Here is a 21,674-nt window from a genome sequence, read left to right as displayed (position 1 = left end):
ACACTAGCAGAAGACCTTGGACACCGGAAAGGACAGCAAAGATCCCGTATAACAGGTTAGGATGAAAGAAAGAAGGGAAAAAGAAGAGGAGAGGAAACAGGACGGGATCTGTGCCCCTGGGGAGGAGCTGAAGTACAGGAAAGACTCCCACATCTGGGGAAGACCCCTCACTGACAGGGAAATCAGTTGGGACAGAAGGGAAGCATCTGAGGCTGTTGAAGGAGGGTGTGTGGCAGACAGGACAGAGTGACACCTACACAGACAATCCGCGCCATAGCCCTGCATGCCCCAATCTGGGACGTGTGTCTGCCAGTGCACATGGGGGCTGAGAGCTGGAACGTGGGGATTGGAGAGCAAACCTGGGAGGAGGACTGATGTTGGCTGCAAGGAGACAGCCTGAGGGGATAGGAGGGAGGTAATTCGTAACCGGGAATGCTTCTGGAGGAAATCATTTGCCTATTTTTGTTTTTATTTCTTTTTCTTTAGGAGACAGATCCAAAAAAATATTGCTACAATTTATGTCAAAGAGTGTTCTGCCTATGTTCTCTTAAAGGAATTTTATGGTTTTAGGTCTTACATTTAGGTCTTTAATCTATTAGAACTACTATATGGCCCCACAATTCCGCTCCTGGATATATATTCAAACAAAAATAAAAACTTAAATTCAAAAAGATACATGCACCCTAATGTACAAAGCAGTACTATTTACAATAGCCAACATAGGGAAGCAACCCAAGTGTCCATCAACAGATGAATGGATAAAGAAGATGTAGTATGTATATATGTGTGTGTGTATATAATGAAATATTACTCTGTCATAAAAAAGAATGAAATTCTGTCATTTGCAACAATGTGGATGGACCTAGAGAGTATTATGCTTGGAGAAATAAGTCATACAAAGACAGAAACTGTATGTTATCACTTACATGTGGAACCTAAAAAATAAAACAAACAAATGTATATAGCAAAATAGAAACAGATTCACAGATATAGAGAACAAACTAGTGGATAGTAGTGGGGAGAGGGAAGAAGGAAAGGGCAAGATAGGGGTAGGGATTAAGAGATACAAACTACTGTATATAAAATAGATAAGCAACAAGTATATATTATACTTTCAGGGAATATAGTCATTATTTTGTAATAATTTTAAATGGAGTATAATCTATGAAAATATTGAAGCACTATGCTGTACACTTGAAACTAATATAATATTGTAAATCAGCTATACTTCAATAAAGAAAGAAAAGAAAAATAGTGCCCCTATCTCCCTGTCACTGTGGGAAGGTAGGAGCCTAACTTCATTCTATAAGCACCAGTTAGCAAACACAGATGGCCAAATCACAGAAACCAACCTCTCCCCTAACGTCCTCTAGTACTTTTCCACTAGTTCACCCCAGCACTTAAACACTCTCCCACCTTTTATTTCAGCACAGTTGAGTTCAAAATCTCAACCCTATTGCAATGTTCTTGACTCCTACTTAATAATCTTAAAGTCTTTTTTGCCCATTTAACTCCATTTGGTACAACTTTTCTTTTACAGTTCAACTTTAATATTCATAGAGATAAATAGCCATTTTCTGAAACAACTGGGTGTTAAAGGGAAGAAGAATACTGAACATGTTAACTTCACTGAGTCAGTCATTTCCATTACCTTGGCTGGAACTTTCTGAGACACCAGTAATTTTGCTTGATATCACAGCAGTGCCTGCAAAGTCAAATGAAGGACAATTCACATCAGACATACCTTCTATAGGTAGCCTCAAAGATCAAAAGCAGGAAGAGAAAGTAAATCAGATGAAAGTCTAGGCCAATGCTGCAGCTAACCCATAGAGCAACTTTATGAAGTAAAAACAAACTAACAAAAAACAACGACAGAAAAAAAAGCCCTCTGGGCAGATGAAACCTCATGGATTTATAACTTGTTGAAGAATGCTGGCTGGATTTCAGCCTCTACTCCTCCCTTTAGTAGTGTGCCCTTGTGTACTTCTACACACTTACCTGGGGGCTCTGGTTGGAGCCCAGAAATTCAGAGCAAGAAGACAACTTTAGATGGCTGGAAGAGGACATTCTCTAATGAGATTCTGCCCTATTTCCTGGCCCTTTATCTTTACCTTCAACATTCCCCTAGGTTGAAGCAAAGGCATAAGAGTCATTAACTGAGAACGCAACAGATTTGAACCACTGACACTTACTTTTTTGTGTTCCAACTCCAGTGCTAGTTCCTAAGAAAGGCAAAGAAGACTAAAGTCAGGACTGCTGTGTAGATGCTACAACAGTCAGTAAATTCCAGAGAAAGGCTCTTATTTTTCTAGGCTTAGCTACTTAGAGCCACATATTAAATATTTACTTGCCTGTGTTGGAACTTCCAGGAATACCTGTTGTGCCAGAGGCTATCCCAGTGGTACCTGTAGTAAGAGTGAAGGATGAGCCTCACAAAGCCTTTCTCACCCTAAGAAGAGCGTGGTATTGACAAGTGCTCCTGTTTCTCTGAAGCAGTAGAAAACTGTTTAAAATTTTTTCTTGCACAAAATGTTAAGCCTAGCATATTTTTCTGTGCACTTTCTCATAACTGCTTGTTCAAATAAAATATAAGAGGAAAAGTCATACTTGCTCCATAGATCTTATTTCTCTAGATCTAGAATCACCTAGAATCTGATATTAAATGAGAGAATGTCTGTCCTATATTTACATGATTTACTTCTAGTGACTTAACTCCCTGGTTTTCCAGCATCAAAAAAAAAAAAAAAAAAACAGAAAAAAATTGTCTGAACTTGTGATCAAGGGTTAGGCATCTCAATCAAAGCCTTAATTAACAAATTTACTTGTGTCTATTATAGTGATCTCCACTCACCTTCTTGGCTACTGGTGACTCCTACTGATTCCGGGTTATTGCCTGGCAAAACAAAAGCAGTGAAATTTCAAATAAAGAATGTGTCTAGAGAATTAAATTACATCTGTAGTATGTTCTCTAGGAAAAACCAGGGAGCTAATCTAGGCTGGCCTTATGATCTGCTATTAAATTAAAAGAAACCAGTTTTAAGTCATGCTAATTTTCATTCACAACCTGTATGTAGTAAATTCAAATGGAAAAATCATTGAGAATCCAAAATCTGCCAAAACTCACCTGATGAAATTCCTGCTTCAGTGTTTCCAACATGTTCTTTAAAAGTTGTTGCTTCGGTATAGCTGATTCACTTTGTTATAAAGCAGAAACTAACACACCATTGTAAAGCAATTATACTCCAATAAAAGTGTTAAAAAATATATTTGTCGGGAGAGAGGAGAAGATGGTGGAAGAATAAGACGCGGAGATCACCTTCCTCCCCACAGATACATCAGAAATACATCTACACGTGGAACTGCTCCTATAGAACACCCACTGAACGCTGGCAGAAAACGTCAGACCTCCCAAAAGGCAAGAAACTCCCCACGTACCTGGGTAGGGCAAAAGAAAAAAGAGGGGGGAGGAGAGAAGATGGCGGAAGAGTAAGACGCGGAGATCACCTTCCTTCCCACAGATACAGTAGAAATACATCTACACGTGGAACTGCTCCTACAGAACACCCACTGAACGCTGGCAGAAAACGTCAGACCTCCCAAAAGGCAAGAAACTCCCCCCGTACTTGGGTAGGGCAAAAGAAAAAAGAAATAACAGAGACAAAAGAATAGGGATGGCACCTGCACCAGTGGGAGGGAGCTGTGAAGGAGGAAAGATTTCCACGCACTAGGAGCCCCTTTGCGGGCAGAGACTGCGGGTGGCAGAGGGGGGAAGCTTCGGAGCCACGGAGGAGAGCGCAGCCACAGGGGTGCGGAGGGCAAAGCGGAGAGATTCCCGCACTTCCCGCACGGAGGCTCGGCGCTGACCAGCACTCACCAGCCCGAGAGGCTTGTCTGCTCCCCCGCCAGGGCGGGCGGGGCTGGGAGCTGAGGCTCGGGCTTCGGTCGGATCGCAGGGAGAGGACTGGGGTTGGCGGCGTGAACACAGCCTGAAGGGGCTAGTGCGCCACTGCTAGCCGGGAGGGAGTCCGGGGAAAAAGTCTGCAGCTGCCGAAGAGGCAAGAGACTTTTTCTTCCCTCTTTGTTTCCTGGTGTGCAAGGAGAGGGGATTCAGAGCGCCGCCTAAACGAACTTCAGAGATGGGCGCGAGCCGCAGCTATCAGCGCGGACCCCACAGTAACAGGGGCGCAGAGGGAAAAACGGAGAGATTCCCGCACAGAGGCTCGGCGCCGAGCAGCACTCAGCAGCCCGAGAGGCTTGTCGGCTCACCCGCAGGGGTGGGCGGGGCTGGGAGCTGAGGCTCGGCTTCGGTCGGATCGCAGGGAGAGGACTGGGGCTGGCGGCGTGAACACAGCCTGAAGGGGTTAGCGCACCAGAGCTGGCTGGGAGGGAGACCGTGAAAAGGTCTGCAGCTGCCGAAGAGGCAAGAGACTTTTTCTTGCCTCTTTGTTTCGCGGCGCGCAAGGAGAGGGGATTCAGAGCGCCGCCTAAACGAGCTCCAGAGAAGGGCGTGAGCCGCGGCGATCATCGCGGACCCCAGAGACAGGCGTGAGACACTGGGGCTGCTGCTGCCACCTCCAAAAAGCCTGTGTGTGAGCACAGGTCACTCTCCACACCGCCCCTCCTGGTAGCCTGTGCAGCCCGCCACTGCCAGGGTCCCGTGATCCGGGGACAACTTCCCCGGGAGAACGCACTGCGCGCCTCAGGCTGGTGCAACGTCACACCGGCCTCTGATGCCGCAGGCTCGCCCCGCCTCCTCCGTACCGCTCCCTCCCCCCGGCCTGAGTGAGCCAGAGCCCCCGAAGCAGCTGCTCCTTTAACCCCGTCCTGTCTGGGCGGGGAATAGACGCCCTCAGGCGACCTACACGCAGAGGCGGGTCCAAATCCAAAGCTGAACCCCAGGAGCTGTGCGAACAGGGAAGAGAAAGGGAAATCTCTCCCAGCAGCCTCAGAAGCAGCGGATTAAAACTCCACAAACAACTTGATGTGCCTGCATCTGTTGAATACCTGAATAGACAACGAATCATCCCAAATTCAGGAGGTGGACTTTGGGAGCAGGATATATTAATTTTTCCGCTTTTCTTTTTTTTTGTGAGTGTATATGTATATGCTTCTGGGTGAGATTTTGTCTGTATAGCTTTGCTTTACAATAGCTTTATTTTACTTCACTATATTATAGCCTCTTTCTTTCTTTCTTTCTATTTTTTCTCCCTTTTACTCTGAGCCATGTGGACGAAAGGCTCTCGGTGCTCCAGCCAGGCATCAGGGCCGTGCCTCTGAGGTGGGAGAGCCAACTTCAGGACACTGGTCCACAAGAGACCTCCCAGCTCCACGTAATACCAAACGGCAAAAATCTCTCAGAGATCTCCATCTCAACATCAAGACCCAGCTTCACTCAACGACCAGCAAGCTACAGTGCTGGACACCCTATGCCAAACAACTAGCAAGACAGGAACACAGCCCCATCCATTAGCAGAGAGGCTGCCTAAAATCATAATAAGGCCAAAGACACCCCAAAACACACCACCAGACGTGGACGTGCCCACCAGAAAGACAAGATCCAGCCTCATCCACCAGAGCTCAGGCACTAGTTCCCTCCACCAGGAAGCCTACACAACCCACTGAAACAACCTTAGCCACTGGGGACAGATACCAAAAACAACGGGAACTACAAACCTGCAGCCTGTGAAAAGGAGACCCCAAACACAGTAAGATAAGCAAAATGAGAAGATAGAAAAACACACAGCAGATGAAGGAGCAGGGTCAAAACACACCAGACTTAAAAAATGAAGAGGAAATAGGTAGTCTACCTGAAAAAGAATTCAGAATAATGATAGTAAGGATGATCCAAAATCTTGGAAATAGAATAGACAAAATGCAAGAAACATTTAACAAGGACGTAGAAGAACTAAAGAGGAACCAAGCAATGATGAAAAACACAATAAATGAAATTAAAAATACTCTAGATGGGATCAATAGCAGAATAACTGAGGCAGAAGAAAGGATAAGTGACCTGGAAGATAAAATGGTGGAAATAACTACTACAGAGCAGGATAAAGAAAAAAGAATGAAAAGAACTGAGGACAGTCTCAGAGACTTCTGGGACAACATTAAACGCACCAACATTCGAATTATAGGGGTCCCAGAAGAAGAAGAGAAAAAGAAAGGGACTGAGAAAATATTTGAAGAGATTATAGTTGAAAACTTCCCTAATATGGGAAAGGAAATAGTTAATCATGTCCAGGAAGCACAGAGAGTCCCATACAGGATAAACCCAAGGAGAAACACGCCAAGACACATATTAATCAAACTGTCAAAAATTAAATATAAGGAAAACATATTAAAGGCAGCAAGGGAAAAACAACAAATAACACACAAGGGAATCCCCATAAGGTTAACATCTGATCTTTCAGCAGAAACTCTGCAAGCCAGAAGGAAGTGGCAGGATATACTTAAAGTGATGAAGGAGAAAAACCTACAACCAAGATTACTCTACCCAGCAAGGATCTCATTCAGATTCGATGGAGAAATTAAAACCTTTACAGACAAGCAAAAGCCGAGAGAGTTCAGCACCACCAAACCAGCTTTACAACAAATGCTAAAGGAACTTCTCTAGGCAAGAAACACAAGAGAAGGAAAACACCTACAATAACAAACCCAAAACATTTAAGAAAATGGGAATAGGAACATACATATTGATAATTACCTTGAATGTAAATGGATTAAATGCTCCCACCAAAAGACACAGGCTGGCTGAATGGATACAAAAACAAGACCCATATATATGCTGTCTACAAGAGACCCACTTCAGACCTAGAGACACATACAGACTGAAAGTGAGGGGATGGAGAAAGATATTCCATGCAAATGGAAATCAAAAGAAAGCTGGAGTAGCAATTCTCATATCAGACAAAATAGACTTTACAATAAAGACTATTACAAGAGACAAAGAAGGACACTATATAATGATCAAGGGATCGATCCAAGAGGAAGGTATAACAATTGTAAATATTTATGCACCCGACATAGGAGCACCTCAATACATAAGGCAAATACTAACAGCCATAAAAGGGGAAATCGACAGCAACACAATCATAGTAGGGGACTTTAACACCCCACTTTCACCAATGGACAGATCATCCAAAATGAAAATAAATAAGGAAACACAAGCTTTAAATGATACATTAAACAATATGGACTTAATTGATATTTATAGGACATTCCACCCAAAAACAACAGAATACACATTTTTCTCAAGTGCTCATAGAACATTCTCCAGGATAGATCATATCTTGGGTCACAAATCAAGCCTTGGTAAATTTAAGAAAATTGAAATCGTATCAAGTATCTTTTCCGACCACAACGCTATGAGACTAGATATCAATTACAGGAAAAGATCTGTAAAAAATACAAACACATGGAGGCTACACAATACATTACTTAATAACGAAGTGATTACTGAAGAAATCAAAGGGGAAATCAAAAAATACCTAGAAACAAATGACAATGGAGATACGACGACCCAAAACCTATGGGACACAGCAAAAGCAGTGCTAAGAGGGACGTTTATAGCAATACAAGCCTACCTCAAGAAACAGGAAACATCTCGAATAAACAACCTAACCTTGCACCTAAAGCAATTAGAGAAAGAAGAACAAAAAAAAACCCCAAAGCCAGCAGAAGGAAAGAAATTATAAAGATCAGGTCAGAAATAAATGAAAAAGAAATGAAGGAAACAATAGCAAAAATCAATGAAACTAAAAGCTGGTTCTTTGAGAAGATAAACAAAATTGATAAACCATTAGCCAGACTCATCAAGAGAAAAAGGGAGAAGACTCAGATCAACAGAATTAGAAATGAAAAAGGAGAAGTAACCACTGACACTGCAGAAATACAAAAGATCATGAGAGATTACTACAAGCAACTCTATGCCAATAAAATGGACAACCTGGAAGAAATGGACAGATTCTTAGAAATGCACAAACTGCCGAGACTGAACCAGGAAGAAATAGAAAATATGAACAGACCAATCACAAGCACTGAAATTGAAACTGTGATTAAAAACCTTCCAACAAACAAAAGCCCAGGACCAGATGGCTTCACAGGCGAATTCTATCAAACATTTAGAGAAGAGCTAACACCTATCCTTCTCAAACTCTTCCAAAATATTGCAGAGGGAGGAACACTCCCAAACTCATTCTACGAGGCCACCATCACCCTGATACCAAAACCAGACAAAGATGTCACAAAGAAAGAAAACTACAGGCCAATATCACTGATGAACATAGATGCAAAAATCCTCAACAAAATACTAGCAAACAGAATCCAACAGCACATTAAAAGGATCATACACCATGATCAAGTGGGGTTTACCCCAGGAATGCAAGGATTCTTCAATATACGCAAATCAATCAACGTGATACACCATATTAACAAATTGAAGGAGAAAAACCATATGATCATCTCAATAGATGCAGAGAAAGCTTTCGACAAAATTCAACACCCATTTATGATAAAAGCCCTGCAGCAAGTAGGCATAGAGGGAACTTTCCTCAACATAATAAAGGCCATATATGACAAACCCACAGCCAACATTGTCCTCAATGGTGAAAAACTGAAACCATTTCCACTCAGATCAGGAACAAGACAAGGTTGCCCACTCTCACCACTATTATTCAACAAAGTTTTGGAAGTGTTAGCCACAGCAATCAGAGAAGACAAAGAAATAAAAGGAATCCAAATCGTAAAAGAAGAAGTAAAGCTGTCACTATTTGCAGATGACATGATACTATACATAGAGAATCCTAAAGATGCTAACAGAAAACTACTAGAGCTAATCAATGAATTTGGTAAAGTAGCAGGATACAAAATTAATGCACAGAAATCTCTTGCATTTCTATACATTAATGATGAAAAATCTGAACGTGAAATTAAGAAAACACTCCCATTTACCATTGCAACAAAAAGAATAAAATATCTAGGAATAAACCTATCTAAGGAGACAAAAGACCTGTATGCAGAAAATTATAAGACACTGATGAAAGAAATTAAAGATGATACAAATAGATGGAGAGATATACCATGTTCCTGGATTGGAAGAATCAACATTGTGAAAATGACTCTACTACCCAAAGCAATCTACAGATTCAATGCAATCCCTATCAAACTACCACTGGCATTTTTCACAGAACTAGAACAAAAAGTTTCACAATTTGTATGGAAACACAAAAGACCCCGAATAGCCAAAGCAATCTTGAGAACGAAAAATGGAGCTGGAGGAATCAGGCTCCCTGACTTCAGACTATATTACAAAGCTTCAGTAATCAAGACAGTTTGGTACTGGCACAAAAACAGAAATATAGATCAATGGAACAGGATAGAAAGCCCAGAGATAAACCCACACACATATGGTCACCTTATCTTTGACAAAGGAGGCAAGCATATACAGTGGAGAAAAGACAGCCTCTTCAATAAGTGGTGCTGGGAAAATTGGACAGGTACATGTAAAAGTATGAAATTAGAACACTCCCTGACACCATGCACAAAAATAAACTCAAAATGGATTAAAGACCTAAGTGTAAGGGCAGACACTATCAAACTCTTAGAGGAAAACATAGGCAGAACACTCTATGACATACATCACAGCAAGATTCTTTTTGACCCAGCTCCCAGAGAAATGGAAATAAGAACACAAATAAACAAATGGGACCTAATGAAACTTAAAAGCTTTTGCACAGCAAAGGAAACCATAAACAAGACCAAAAGACAACCATCAGAATGGGAGAAAATATTTGCAAATGAAGCAACTGACAAAGGATTAATCTCCAAGATTTACAAGCAGCTCATGCAGCTCAATAACAAAAAAACGAACAACCCAATCCAAAAATGGGCAGAAGACCTAAATAGACATTTCTCCAAAGAAGATATACAGATGGCCTACAGACACATGAAAGAATGCTCAACATCATTAATCATTAGAGAAATGCAAATCAAAACTACAATGAGATATCATCTCACACCGGTCAGAATGGCCATCATCAAAAAATCTACAAACAATAAATGCTGGAGAGGGTGTGGAGGAAAGGGAACACTCTTGCACTGTTGGTGGGAATGTAAATTGATACAGCCACTATGGAGAACAGTATGGAGGTTCCTTAAAAAACTACAAATAGAACTACCATACGACCCAGCAATCCCAATACTGGGCATATACCTTGAGAAAACCATAGGTCAAAAAGAGTCATGTACCAAAATGTTCATTGCAGCTCTATTTACAATAGCCAGGACATGGAAGCAACCTAAATGTCCATTGACAGATGCATAGATAAAGATGTGGCACATATATACAATGGAATATTACTCAGCCATAAAAAGAAATGAAATGGAGGTATTTGTAATGAGGTGGATGGAGTTAGAGTCTGTCATACAGAGTGAAGTAAGTCAGAAAGAGAAAAACAAATACAGTATGCTAACACATATATACGGAATCTAAGGGAAAAAATAAAAAAAAGGCCACGAAGAACCTAGTGGCAAGACGGGAATAAAGACACAGACCTACTAGAGAATGGACTTGAGGATATGGGGAGGGGGTGGGGTGAGATGTGACAGGGTAAGAGAGTGTCATGGACATATATACACTACCAAATGTAAAACAGATAACTAGTGGGAAGCAGCTGCATAGCACAGGGAGATCAGTTCGGTGCTTTGTGACCACCTAGAGGGGTGGGATGGGGAGGGTGGGAGGGAGGGAGATGCAAGAGGGAGGAGAAATGGGAACATATTGTATATGTATAACTGATTCACTTTGTTATAAAGCAGAAGCTAACACACCATTGTAAGGCAATTATACTTCAATAAAGATGTTTAAAAAAAAAAAAGAAAAAAGAAACAACAGAGACAAAAGAATAGGGACAAAAGAATAGGGACGGGACCTGCACCAGTGGGAGGGAGCTGTGAAGGAGGAAAGATTTCCACGCACTAGGAAGCCCCTTCTTGGGCGGAGGCTGCGGGTGGCAGAGGGGGGAAGCTTTGGAGCCACGGAGGAGAGCGCAGCTACAGGGGTGCAGAGGGCAAAGCGGAGAGATTCCCGCACAGAGGATCGGTGCCAACCAGCACTCGCCAGCCCGAGAGGCTTGTCTGATCACCCGCCGGGACGGGCGGGGTTGGGAGCTGAGGCTCTGGCTTCGGTCGGATCGCAGGGAGAGGACTGGGGTTGACGGCGTGAACACAGCCTGAAGGGGTTAGTGCACCACAGCTAGCCGGGAGGGAGTCCGGGAAAAGGTCTGGAACTGCCGAACAGGCAAGAGACTTTTTCTTGCCTCTTTGTTTCATGGTGCGCGAGGAGAGGGGATTCAGAGCACCGCCTAAACGAGCTCCAGAGACGGGCGCGAGCCACGGCTAACAGCACGGACCCCAGAGACGGGCATGAAACGCTAACGCTGCTGCTGCTGCCATGAAGAAGCCTATGTACAAGCACAGGTCACTATCCAGACCTCTCCCTCCCAGAGACTGTGCAGCCCACCACTGCCAGGGTCCCGTGATCCAGGGACAACTTCCCCGGGAGAACGCACGGTGCCTCAGGCTGGTGCAATGTCATGCGGCATCTGCCGCCGCAGGCTCGCCCTGCATCCGTACCCCTTCCTTCCCGCGGCCTGGGTGAGCCAGAGCCCCCGAATCAGCAGCTCCTTTAACCCCATCCTGTGTGAGCGAAGAACAGACGCCCTCAGGCAACCGACACGCAGAGGCAGGTCCAAATCCAAAGCTGAACCCCAGGAGCTGTGCGAACAAAGAAGAGAAAGGGAAATTTCTCCCAGCAGCCTCAGAAGCAGTGGATTAAAGCTCCACAATCAACTTGATGTACCTGCATCTGTGGAATACCTGAATAGACAACGAATCATCCCAAATTGAGGAGGTGAACTTTGGGAGCAATATATATTATTTTTTCCCCTTTTCCTCTTTTTGTGAGTGTGTAGATGTATGCTTCTGTGTGAGATTGTGTCTGTATAGCTTTGCTTTCATGATTTGTCCTAGGGTTCTGTCGGTCGGGTTTTTTTTTTTTTTTTTTAACTTTAAAATTATTTTTTCTTTTTTTCTTAATAATTATCTTTTATTTTTTATTTTAATAACTTTATTTTATTTTATTTTATCCTCTTTCTTTTTTTCTTTCTATTTTTTTCTCCCTTTTATTCTGAGCTGTGTGGATGAAAGGCTCTTGGTGCTCCAGCCAGGCAGCAGGGCTGTGCCTCTGAGGTGGGAGAGCCAACTTCAGGACACTGGTCCACAAGAGACCTCCCAGCTCCATGTAATACCAAACGGCAAAAATCTCTCAGAGATCTCCATCTCAACACCAAGACCCAGCTTCACTCAACGACCAGCAAGCTACAGTGCTGGACACCCTATGCCAAACAACTAGCAAGACAGGAACACAGCCCCATCCATTAGCAGAGAGGCTGCCTAAAATCATAATAAGGCCACAGACACCCCAAAACACACCACCAGACATGGACGTGCCCACCAGAAAGACAAGATCCAGCCTCATCCACCAGAACACAGGCACTAGTCCCCTCCACCAAGAAGCCTACACAACCCACTGAACCAACCTTAGACGCTGGGGACAGATACCAAAATCAACAGGAACTACGAACCTGCAGCCTGTGAAAAGGAGACCCCAAACACAGTAAGATAAGCAAAATGAGAAGATAGAAAAACACACAGCAGATGAAGGAGCAAGGTAAAAATACACATGACCTAACAAATGAAGAGGAAATAGGCAGTCTACCTGAAAAAGAATTCAGAATAATGATAGTAAAGATGATCCAAAATCTTGGAAATAGAATAGACAAAATGCAAGAAACATTTAACAAGGACGTAGAAGAACTAAAGAGGAACCAAGCAATGATGAAAAACACAATAAATGAAATTAAAACTACTCTAGAAGGAATCAATAGCAGAAAAACTGAGGCAGAAGAACAGATAAGTGACTTGGAAGATAAAATAGTGGAAATAACTACTGCAGAGCAGAATAAAGAAAAAAGAATGAAAAGAACTGAGGACAGTCTCAGAGACCTCTGGGACAACATTAAATGCACCAACATTCGAATTATAGGGGTCCCAGAAGAAGAAGAGAAAAAGAAAGGGACTGAGAAAATATTTGAAGAGATTATAGTTGAAAACTTCCCTAATATGGGAAAGGAAATAGTTAATCAGGTCCTGGAAGCACAGAGAGTCCCATACAGGATAAATGCAAGGAGAAACACGCCAAGACACATATTAATCAAACTGTCAAAAATTAAATATAAGGAAAACATATTAAAGGCAGCAAGGGAAAAACAACAAATAACACACAAGGGAATCCCCATAAGGTTAACATCTGATCTTTCAGCAGAAACTCTGCAAGCCAGAAGGGAGTGGGAGGACATATTTAAAGTGATGAAGGAGAAAAACCTGCAACCAAGATTACTCTACCCAACAAGGATCTCATTCAGATTAGTTGGAGAAATTAAAACCTTTAAAGACAAGCAAAAGCTGAAAGAGTTCAGCACCACCAAACCAGCTTTACAACAAATGCTAAAGGAACTTCTCTAGGCAAGAAACACAAGAGAAGGAAAACACCTACAATAACAAACCCAAAACATTTAAGAAAATGGGAATAAGAACATACATATTGATAATTACCTTAAATGTAAATGGATTAAATGCTCCCACCAAACGACACAGACTGGCTGAATGGATAAAAAACCACAACCCGTATATATGCTGTCTACAAGAGACCCACTTCAGACCTAGGGACACATACAAATTGAAAGTGAGGGGATGGAAAAAGATACTCCATGCAAATGGAAATCAAAAGAAAGCTGGAGTAGCAATTCTCATATCAGACAAAATAGACTTTAAAATAAAGACTATTACAAGAGACAAAGAAGGATACTATATAATGATCAAGGGATCGATCCAAGAGGAAGGTATAGCAATTGTAAATATTTATGCACCCGACATAGGAGCACCTCAATACATAAGGCAAATACTAACAGCCATAAAAGGGGAAATCGACAGTGACACAATCATAGTAGGGGACTTTAACACCCCACTTTCACCAATGGACAGATCATCCAAAATGAAAATAAAGAAGGAAAAACCAGCTTTAAATGATACATTAAACAATATGGACTTAATTGATATTTATAGGACATTCCACCCAAAAACAACAGAATACACATTTTTCTCAAGTGCCCATGGAACATTCTCCAGGATAGATCATATCTTGCGTCACAAATCAAGCACTGGTAAATTTAAGAAAATTGAAATCATATCAAGTATCTTTTCTGACCACAACGCTATGAGACTAGATATCAATTACAGGAAAAGATCTGTAAAAAATACAAACACATGGAGGCTACACAATACACTACTTAATAACGAAGTGATCACTGAAGAAATCAAAGGGGAAATAAAAAGATACGTAGAAACAAATGACAATGGAGACACGACGACCCAAAACCTATGGGATACAGCAAAAGCAGTTCTAAGAGGGAAGTTTATAGCAATACAAGCCTACCTCAAGAAACAGGAAACATCTCGAATAAACAACCTAACCTTGCACCTAAAGCAAACACATGAAAGAATGCTCAACATCATTAATCATTAGAGAAATGCAAATCAAAACTACAATGAGATATCATCTCACACCGGTCAGAATGGGCATCATCAAAAAATCTACAAACAATAAATGCTGGAGAGGGTGTGGAGAAAAGAGAACACTCTTGCACTGTTGGTGGGAATGTAAATTGATACAGACACTATGGAGAACAGTATGGAGGTGCCTTAAAAAACTACAAATAGAACTACCATACGACCCAGCAATCCCACTACTGGGCATATACCCTGAGAAAACCATAATTCAAAAAGAGTTATGTACCAAAATGTTCATTGCAGCGCTATTTACAATAACCAGGACATGGAAGCAACCTAAGTGTCCATCATCAGATGAATGGATAAAGAAGATGTGGCACATATATACAATGGAATATTACTCAGCCATAAAAAGAAACGAAATGAAGTTATTTGTAGTGAGGTGGATGGAGTTAAGAGTCTGTCATACAGAGTGAAGTAAGTCAGAAAGAGAAAAACAAATACAGTATGCTAACACGTATATATGGAATCTAAGGGAAAAAAAAAAAAAGCCATGAAGAACCTAGTGGCAAGACGGGAATAAAGACACAGACCTACTAGAGAATAGACTTGAGGATATGGGGAGGGGGAAGGGTAAGATGTGACAAAGTGAGAGAGTGGCATGGACATATATACGCTACCAAATGTAAAATAAATAGCTAGTGGGAAGCAACCGCATAGCACAGGGAGATCAGCTCTGTGCTTTGTGACCACCTAGAAGGGTGGGATGGGGAGGGTGGGAGGGAGGGAGATGCAAGAGGGAAGAGATATGGGAACATATGTATATGTATAACTGATTCACTTTGTTATAAAGCAGAAACTAACACACCATTGTAAAGCAATTATACTCCAATAAAGATGTTTAAAAAAAAAAGAAAGTTGTTGCTTCTGTAAGAGCAAAGGAGGAAAAATTGAGAAGCTTGAGAGGTTGAAAATATGAAAATGATATAGCAGTGTATGATCTTCTCCCTACAGCCACTTAAAGGAGAATTCCTTTTACTATTTGACTTACCTGTTTTGAAACCTCCAGGTGAGGATGTCCCAGAGCCTTTCCCAGTGGTACCTGGGATGGGAGAGAATATAAAGAGGAGGAAATGTGCAGGGATGTCTTTCTTATTAGATGGAGATCATGGTTTAGGACAAATCATGTGTTTCTGTAAAAGAATGCATTCCTTCTCTGGGATTCCTTGTTCCAAAAGGTGAAATAAACATTCTTTTTTATTGATCTGTTTCATTTCTTGTGGTAAACTCCAGTCTTCTGGGATCCTTCTTTTCTGGAACTAGTATCATGGAGTTGGGTCCCTCTCCCATCTTCAACTTTTTAACTTCCCCAACTTCACCCGTTTTACTTCTAGTAGATTGGCTCCCTGAAATTATGCTAGTGACTCCTGAAGGTTAAAAAATGGAAAGGATCAAGAATCTTGAAATTTTAATTAATTATTTCAAGACAGTTCTCCCTTTTAATTTCAAAGTTTTATAATTGTAAGGCTAGGCTCTCCGAAAAACAAAATATTAAAAACACACATGTCCCCTGCAAATTCTGGTTGATCCTGTTTGATTTGACATTCTGAACCCCAAAATTAGAAGCAATCTAGTCTCCAGCACACCAAAACTTTGCCTTATGGATTTGACTTAACCATACTGGCAATTGTTGAGCCCCAACTCCTCCCTTTTTCAGGCTCCTTTGCCTTTGCCCACCTATATAGCCCAAGGAATCATGTTTCCGTTTATTTGACTTCTCTTCTCACTCTATATGACCATCATAAGGAAACCCACCAGCATCCACAGTTTCAAATATCATTTGTAAGTGAATGACTTGACAAATCTCTATCTCCAAAGCAAGCCTCTCTTCTGTGTTCTGGTTGCACTTATCACTCCTGCTGAGCATACTAACTGGACACCTCAGAGCATTTTAAACTCAAACTGTCAACATTTGACCTCACTATATCTTCTATCAGTTATAAATTTTTTCCTTCCTCCCGTATATTCCCAGGTGTGATAGTTGTGCCAATAGTCACCCTCGTGGTAACTGAAATCACAAGAGGAGAGAATCAGTTTATGATTCCCTTTTACTAGGGTTTTGAAGTAGGATTTGGTTTAGCACAAATTATATAAGGAACCTTCTTGCCTTAAGTGTGGCTTCTATTATGCCATTTTATTACAAATATACAAAAAAGGCAATTCACACGGGGTAAAATATAGGGCAGTTAACATCCTAACAATTTGTACCCAAAGAGAGATTCAGGTAGAATAGAATTCCCCCTAATTTTATTATAGCCAACGTGATTTACTTTAAGATGAAGAGAAAAATAATTATTTGACTGCTATTGCTCACCTATTTTAATTCTACCCTGGGTGGTTTCACCACTTCCCAAAGAAGTTGTGGCCCCTAAGTGAAAGGAAGAAAGGAGAAGAATACTAAATTTGGAAGACTCGTATACTCAGAAAAGTTGGGTGGTATCCACTGGGTATGGTAGGGAATGTGTGTTTTTGGGTGAAGGAGTTGAAGGGAGGAGGCTATCTCATTACTGAAGTTCTTTATACTCCCCATTAGGTTATTGCTTTACCTGTGTTAGAGTTTCCAGATGCAACTGTTGTGCCAGAGACTACACTAGTGGTACCTGAAGTAGAAGAGAGAAACAGAGAATCCCAATAGTGATGCATTTACCATCCCGAGAAGAGCATGGCCAACAAGACTCTCTGGGACATGAAAGTAGAAGACTCTTCTTGGGGCTATCCTGTCAAAATGAGGTGCATTCTCCATTTTTAAATTCAGGGCCACGATAAAAACATTGGCTCGTGTCCCGGCCTTGATGATTTGCTTCTTAAGGTTAAATATCAGACGTCGCTGGGCCTCTCCCATATTTACCTGTTTCACTTCCAGGGCTTGGCCTCTCAGATGTGCCAGTGGTGGCTCCTAATGACAAGAAATAAAAACAATATTTGTCTAAATGCATTTAATTGTATAAAGTGAATAAATTCATAACATCCGAAATCCAACATTTAATAGACCTAAACTTCCAGAGTTACTTCCATCATCTCTGCTTCCCTACTTATAACTATATGGACATATATTGCCTCCATCTCACACCAAGGTAATAGCTTGAATGTCCAAAGGGAATCCTTTCTGGACTTCCCTCTTAAGAATTACAGTATAAGGTTTATCCCAGAAGAAATGATATAATTTTCATAAATACAAGCTTCCTCCTTTTCTTTGGTTATGCTTCCTTCTCTGGAAGTTGTAGCTTCTAAGAGTGAAAAGGTAGAGAGTAATGAAGGCTAATAGAAAGTCATAAAAAGGTATCATGTGCTATTGCTCCAGAATTTGCCCCAAGAAAGAAATTATAGCACATGTTTCCTCATTGATTCACCTGTGTTGGAACTCCAAGGTGAGATGGTACTACCACGATCCACTCCAGTAGTACCTGAAAACAAAATTGAAAGGTATTTGAGAGATTACTACAAGCAACTATATGCCAATAAAATGGACAACCTGGAAGAAATTGACAAATTCTTAGAAAAGCACAACCTTCCGAGACTGAACCAGGAAGAAATAGAAAATATAAACAGAACAATCACAAGCACTGAAATTTAAACTGTGATTAAGAATCTTCCAACAAACAAAAGGCCACGACCAGATGGCTTCACAGGGGAATTCTATCAAACATTTAGAGAAGAGCTAACACCTATGCTTATCAAACTCTTCCAAAATATAGCAGAGGGAGGAACACTCACAAATTCATTCTACGAGGCCACCATCACCCTGATAATAAAATCAGACAAAGATGTCACAAAGAAAGAAAACTACAGGCCAACATTACTGATGAACATAGATGCAAAATTCCTCAACAAAATACTAGCAAAGAGAATCCAACAGCACATTAAAAGGATCATACACCATGATCAAATGGGGTTTTTCCCAGGAATGCAAGGATTCTCCAATATATGCAGATCAATCAATGTGATACACCATATTAACACACTGAAGGACAAAAACCATATAATCTTCTCAATATATGCAGAAAAAGCTTTGGACAAAATTCAACACCCATTTATGATAAAAACTTTCCAGAAAGCAGGCATAGAGGGAACTTACCTCAACATAATACAGGCCATATATGACAAATCCACAGCCAACATCGTTCTCAATGGTAAAAAACTGAAACCATTTCCACTAAGATCAGGAACAAGACAAGGTTGCCCACTCTCACCACTATTATTCAACATAGTTTTGGAAGTTTTAGCAACAGCAATCAGAGAAGTAAAAGAAGTAAAAGGAATCCAAATCAGAAAAGAAGAAGTAAAGCTGTCACTGTTTGCAGATGACATGATACTATACATAGAGAATCCTAAAGATGCTAACAGAAAACTACTAGAGCTAATCAATGAATTTGGTAAAGTAGCAGGATACAAAATTAATGCACAGAAATCTCTTGCATTCCTATACATTAATCATGAAAAATATGAAAGAGAAATTAAGGAAACACTGCCCTTTACCATTGCAACATAAAGAATAAAATACCTAGAAATAAGCCTACCTAAGGAGACAAAAGACCTGTATGCAGAGAACTATAAGACACTGGTGAAAGAAATTAAAGATCATACAAACAGATGGAGACATATACCATGTTCTTGGATTGGAAGACTCAACATTGTGAAAAAGACCATTCTGCCCAAAGCAATCTACGGATTCAATGCAATCCCTATCAAACTACCAATGACATTTTTCACAGAACTAGGACAAAAAATTGCACGGTTTGTACGGAAACACAAAATACCCTGAAGAAGCAAAGCAATCTTGAGAAAGTAAAAAGGAGGTGGAGGAATCAGACTCTCTGACTTCAGAATATACTACAAAGCTACAGTAATCAAGACAGTATGGTACTGGCACAAAACCAGACATATAGATCAAAGGAACAGGATAGAAAGCCCAGAGATAAACCCACGCACATATGGTCACCTTATCTTTGATAAAGGAGTCAAGAACACACAATTCAGAAAAGACAGTGTCTTCAATAAGTGGTGCTGGGAAAACTGGACAGCTACATGTAAAAGAATGAAATTAGAATACTCCCTAACACCATAAACAAAAATAAACTCAAAATGGATTAAAGATCTAAATGTAAGGCTGGAAACTATCAAACTCTTAGAGGAAAGCATAGGCAGAACACTCTATGACATAAATCACAGCAAGATCCTTTTTGACCGACCTCCTAGAGAAATGGAAATAAAAACAAAAAGAAACAAGTGGGACCTAATGAAACTTCAAAGCTTTTGCACAGCAAAGGAAACCATAAACAAGACAAAAAGACAACCCTCAGAATGGGAGAAAATATTGGCAAATGAAGCAACTGACAAAGGATTAATCTCTAATATATACAAGCAGCTCATGCAGCTCAATATCAAAAACACAAACAACCCAGTCTAAAGTTGGGCAGAATAACTAAATAGACATTTCTCCAAAGAAGATTTACAGATTGCCAACAAACGCATGAAAGGATGCTCAAAATCACTAATCATTAGAGAAATGCAAATCAAAACTACAATGAGGTATCACCTCACACCGGTCAGAATGGCCATCATCAAGAAATCTACAAACAATAAATGCTGGAGAGGTTGTGGAGAAAAGGGAACCCTCTTGCACTGTTGGTGGGAATGTAAATTGATACAGCCACTATGGAGAACAGTATGGAGGTTCCTGAAAAAACTAAAAATAGAACTACCATACGACCCAGCAATCCCACTACTGGGCATATACCCAGAGAAAACCATAATTCAAAAAGAGTCATGTACCACAATGTTCATTGCAGCTCTATTTACAATAGCCGGGACATGGAAGCAACCTAAGTGTCCATCGACAGATGATGGATAAAGAAGATGTGGCACAGATATACAATGGAATATTACTCAACCATAAAAAAGAAGTGAAACTGAGTTATTTGTAATGAAGTGGATGGAGCTAGAGTCTGTCATACAGAGTGAAGTAAGTCAGAAAGAGAAAAACAATTACCATATGCTAACACATATATATGGAATATATATATATATATATATATATATATATATATATATATATATATATATATATAATATATATATATATATATATATATAAATGTTCTGAAGAACCTAGGGGCAGGACAGGAATAAAGACGCAGATGCAGAGAATGGACTTGAGGACACAGGGATGGGGAAGGGTAAGCTGGGGTGAAGTGAGAGAGTGGCATGGACATATATACACTACCAAATGTAAAATAGATAGCTAGTGGGAAGCAGCCACATAGCACAGGGAGATCAGCTCAGTGCTTTGTGACCACCTAGAGTGGTGGGATAAGGAGGGTGGGAGGGAGACACAAGAGGGAGGGGATATAGGGATATATGTATACATATAGCTGATTCACTTTGTTATACAGCAGAAACTAACACAACATTGTAAAGCAATTATACTCCAATAAAGATGTTTTTTAAAAAGTTGAATGGTATCATTATGTCAATTTTATTCCTACAATAAGAAGAGCATATTCTAGAATAGGATGGGGAAACTACAGAATTCTTTATTGCGTTAAAATGTTGTTTTCAGGGATAGATTTTCCAGAGTTTTTTATATTTTTTTCTAATGTAATATTTCATCCCAATAAAACTTTGTTGGGGGGAAGGTGCAATGTCAGGTGGTTGTGGGAGTCTCAATGATAACATTCCTTTCTCTGGGATCAATGTCAGTGAAACAAAGGTAGTTTCCTTTACTTACCTGTTTGAATGCCAGTGACTTGGCTACTAGATCCCCCTAGAAGAATAAACAGTGAAGGGTTGATTGCCCATTGAATTTTCATCTGGGTAAAGTATTGATGTTACTGAAATTTTAATGTGCAAGAAAAGTTTAGACATGTGACAAAGAAATCTAGTGAAATAGTGTGGTAGTAGTAGCAGAGGAGCATAGCTAAGTGGATGGACCTTGAAGCCAGACGGCCCTAGTTGAAATCTGCTGTTTATTTGCTGTGTGACCTTGCACA

At 40.7% G+C, this 21,674-nt stretch overlaps 1 protein-coding gene across 1 annotated transcript in view; it reads right to left on the bottom strand.

The window, feature by feature from the left end:
- The window catches only part of MUC19 (mucin 19, oligomeric), a 119,805-nt gene that overhangs the window by 11,158 nt on the left and 86,973 nt on the right, over positions 1–21,674 (bottom strand). The window contains exons 50-59 of the mRNA XM_082351374.1: positions 21,413–21,448; positions 18,036–18,089; positions 17,534–17,581; positions 17,232–17,285; positions 17,000–17,053; positions 15,677–15,727; positions 2,852–2,893; positions 2,352–2,405; positions 2,193–2,222; positions 1,652–1,705 (exon numbers count right to left, since the gene is read on the bottom strand). Coding sequence (XP_082207500.1) covers positions 1,652–1,705; positions 2,193–2,222; positions 2,352–2,405; positions 2,852–2,893; positions 15,677–15,727; positions 17,000–17,053; positions 17,232–17,285; positions 17,534–17,581; positions 18,036–18,089; positions 21,413–21,448 — 477 coding nt within the window. The remainder of the gene's footprint in view (positions 1–1,651; positions 1,706–2,192; positions 2,223–2,351; positions 2,406–2,851; positions 2,894–15,676; positions 15,728–16,999; positions 17,054–17,231; positions 17,286–17,533; positions 17,582–18,035; positions 18,090–21,412; positions 21,449–21,674) is intronic.

The sequence above is a fragment of the Balaenoptera borealis genome (genome assembly GCF_965194805.1).
Source record: "Balaenoptera borealis genome assembly, chromosome: 13".
Taxonomy (NCBI): domain Eukaryota; kingdom Metazoa; phylum Chordata; class Mammalia; order Artiodactyla; family Balaenopteridae; genus Balaenoptera; species Balaenoptera borealis.
Note: the sequence above shows the minus strand (reverse complement) of the source record. Positions and strands in the feature narration are given on the sequence as shown.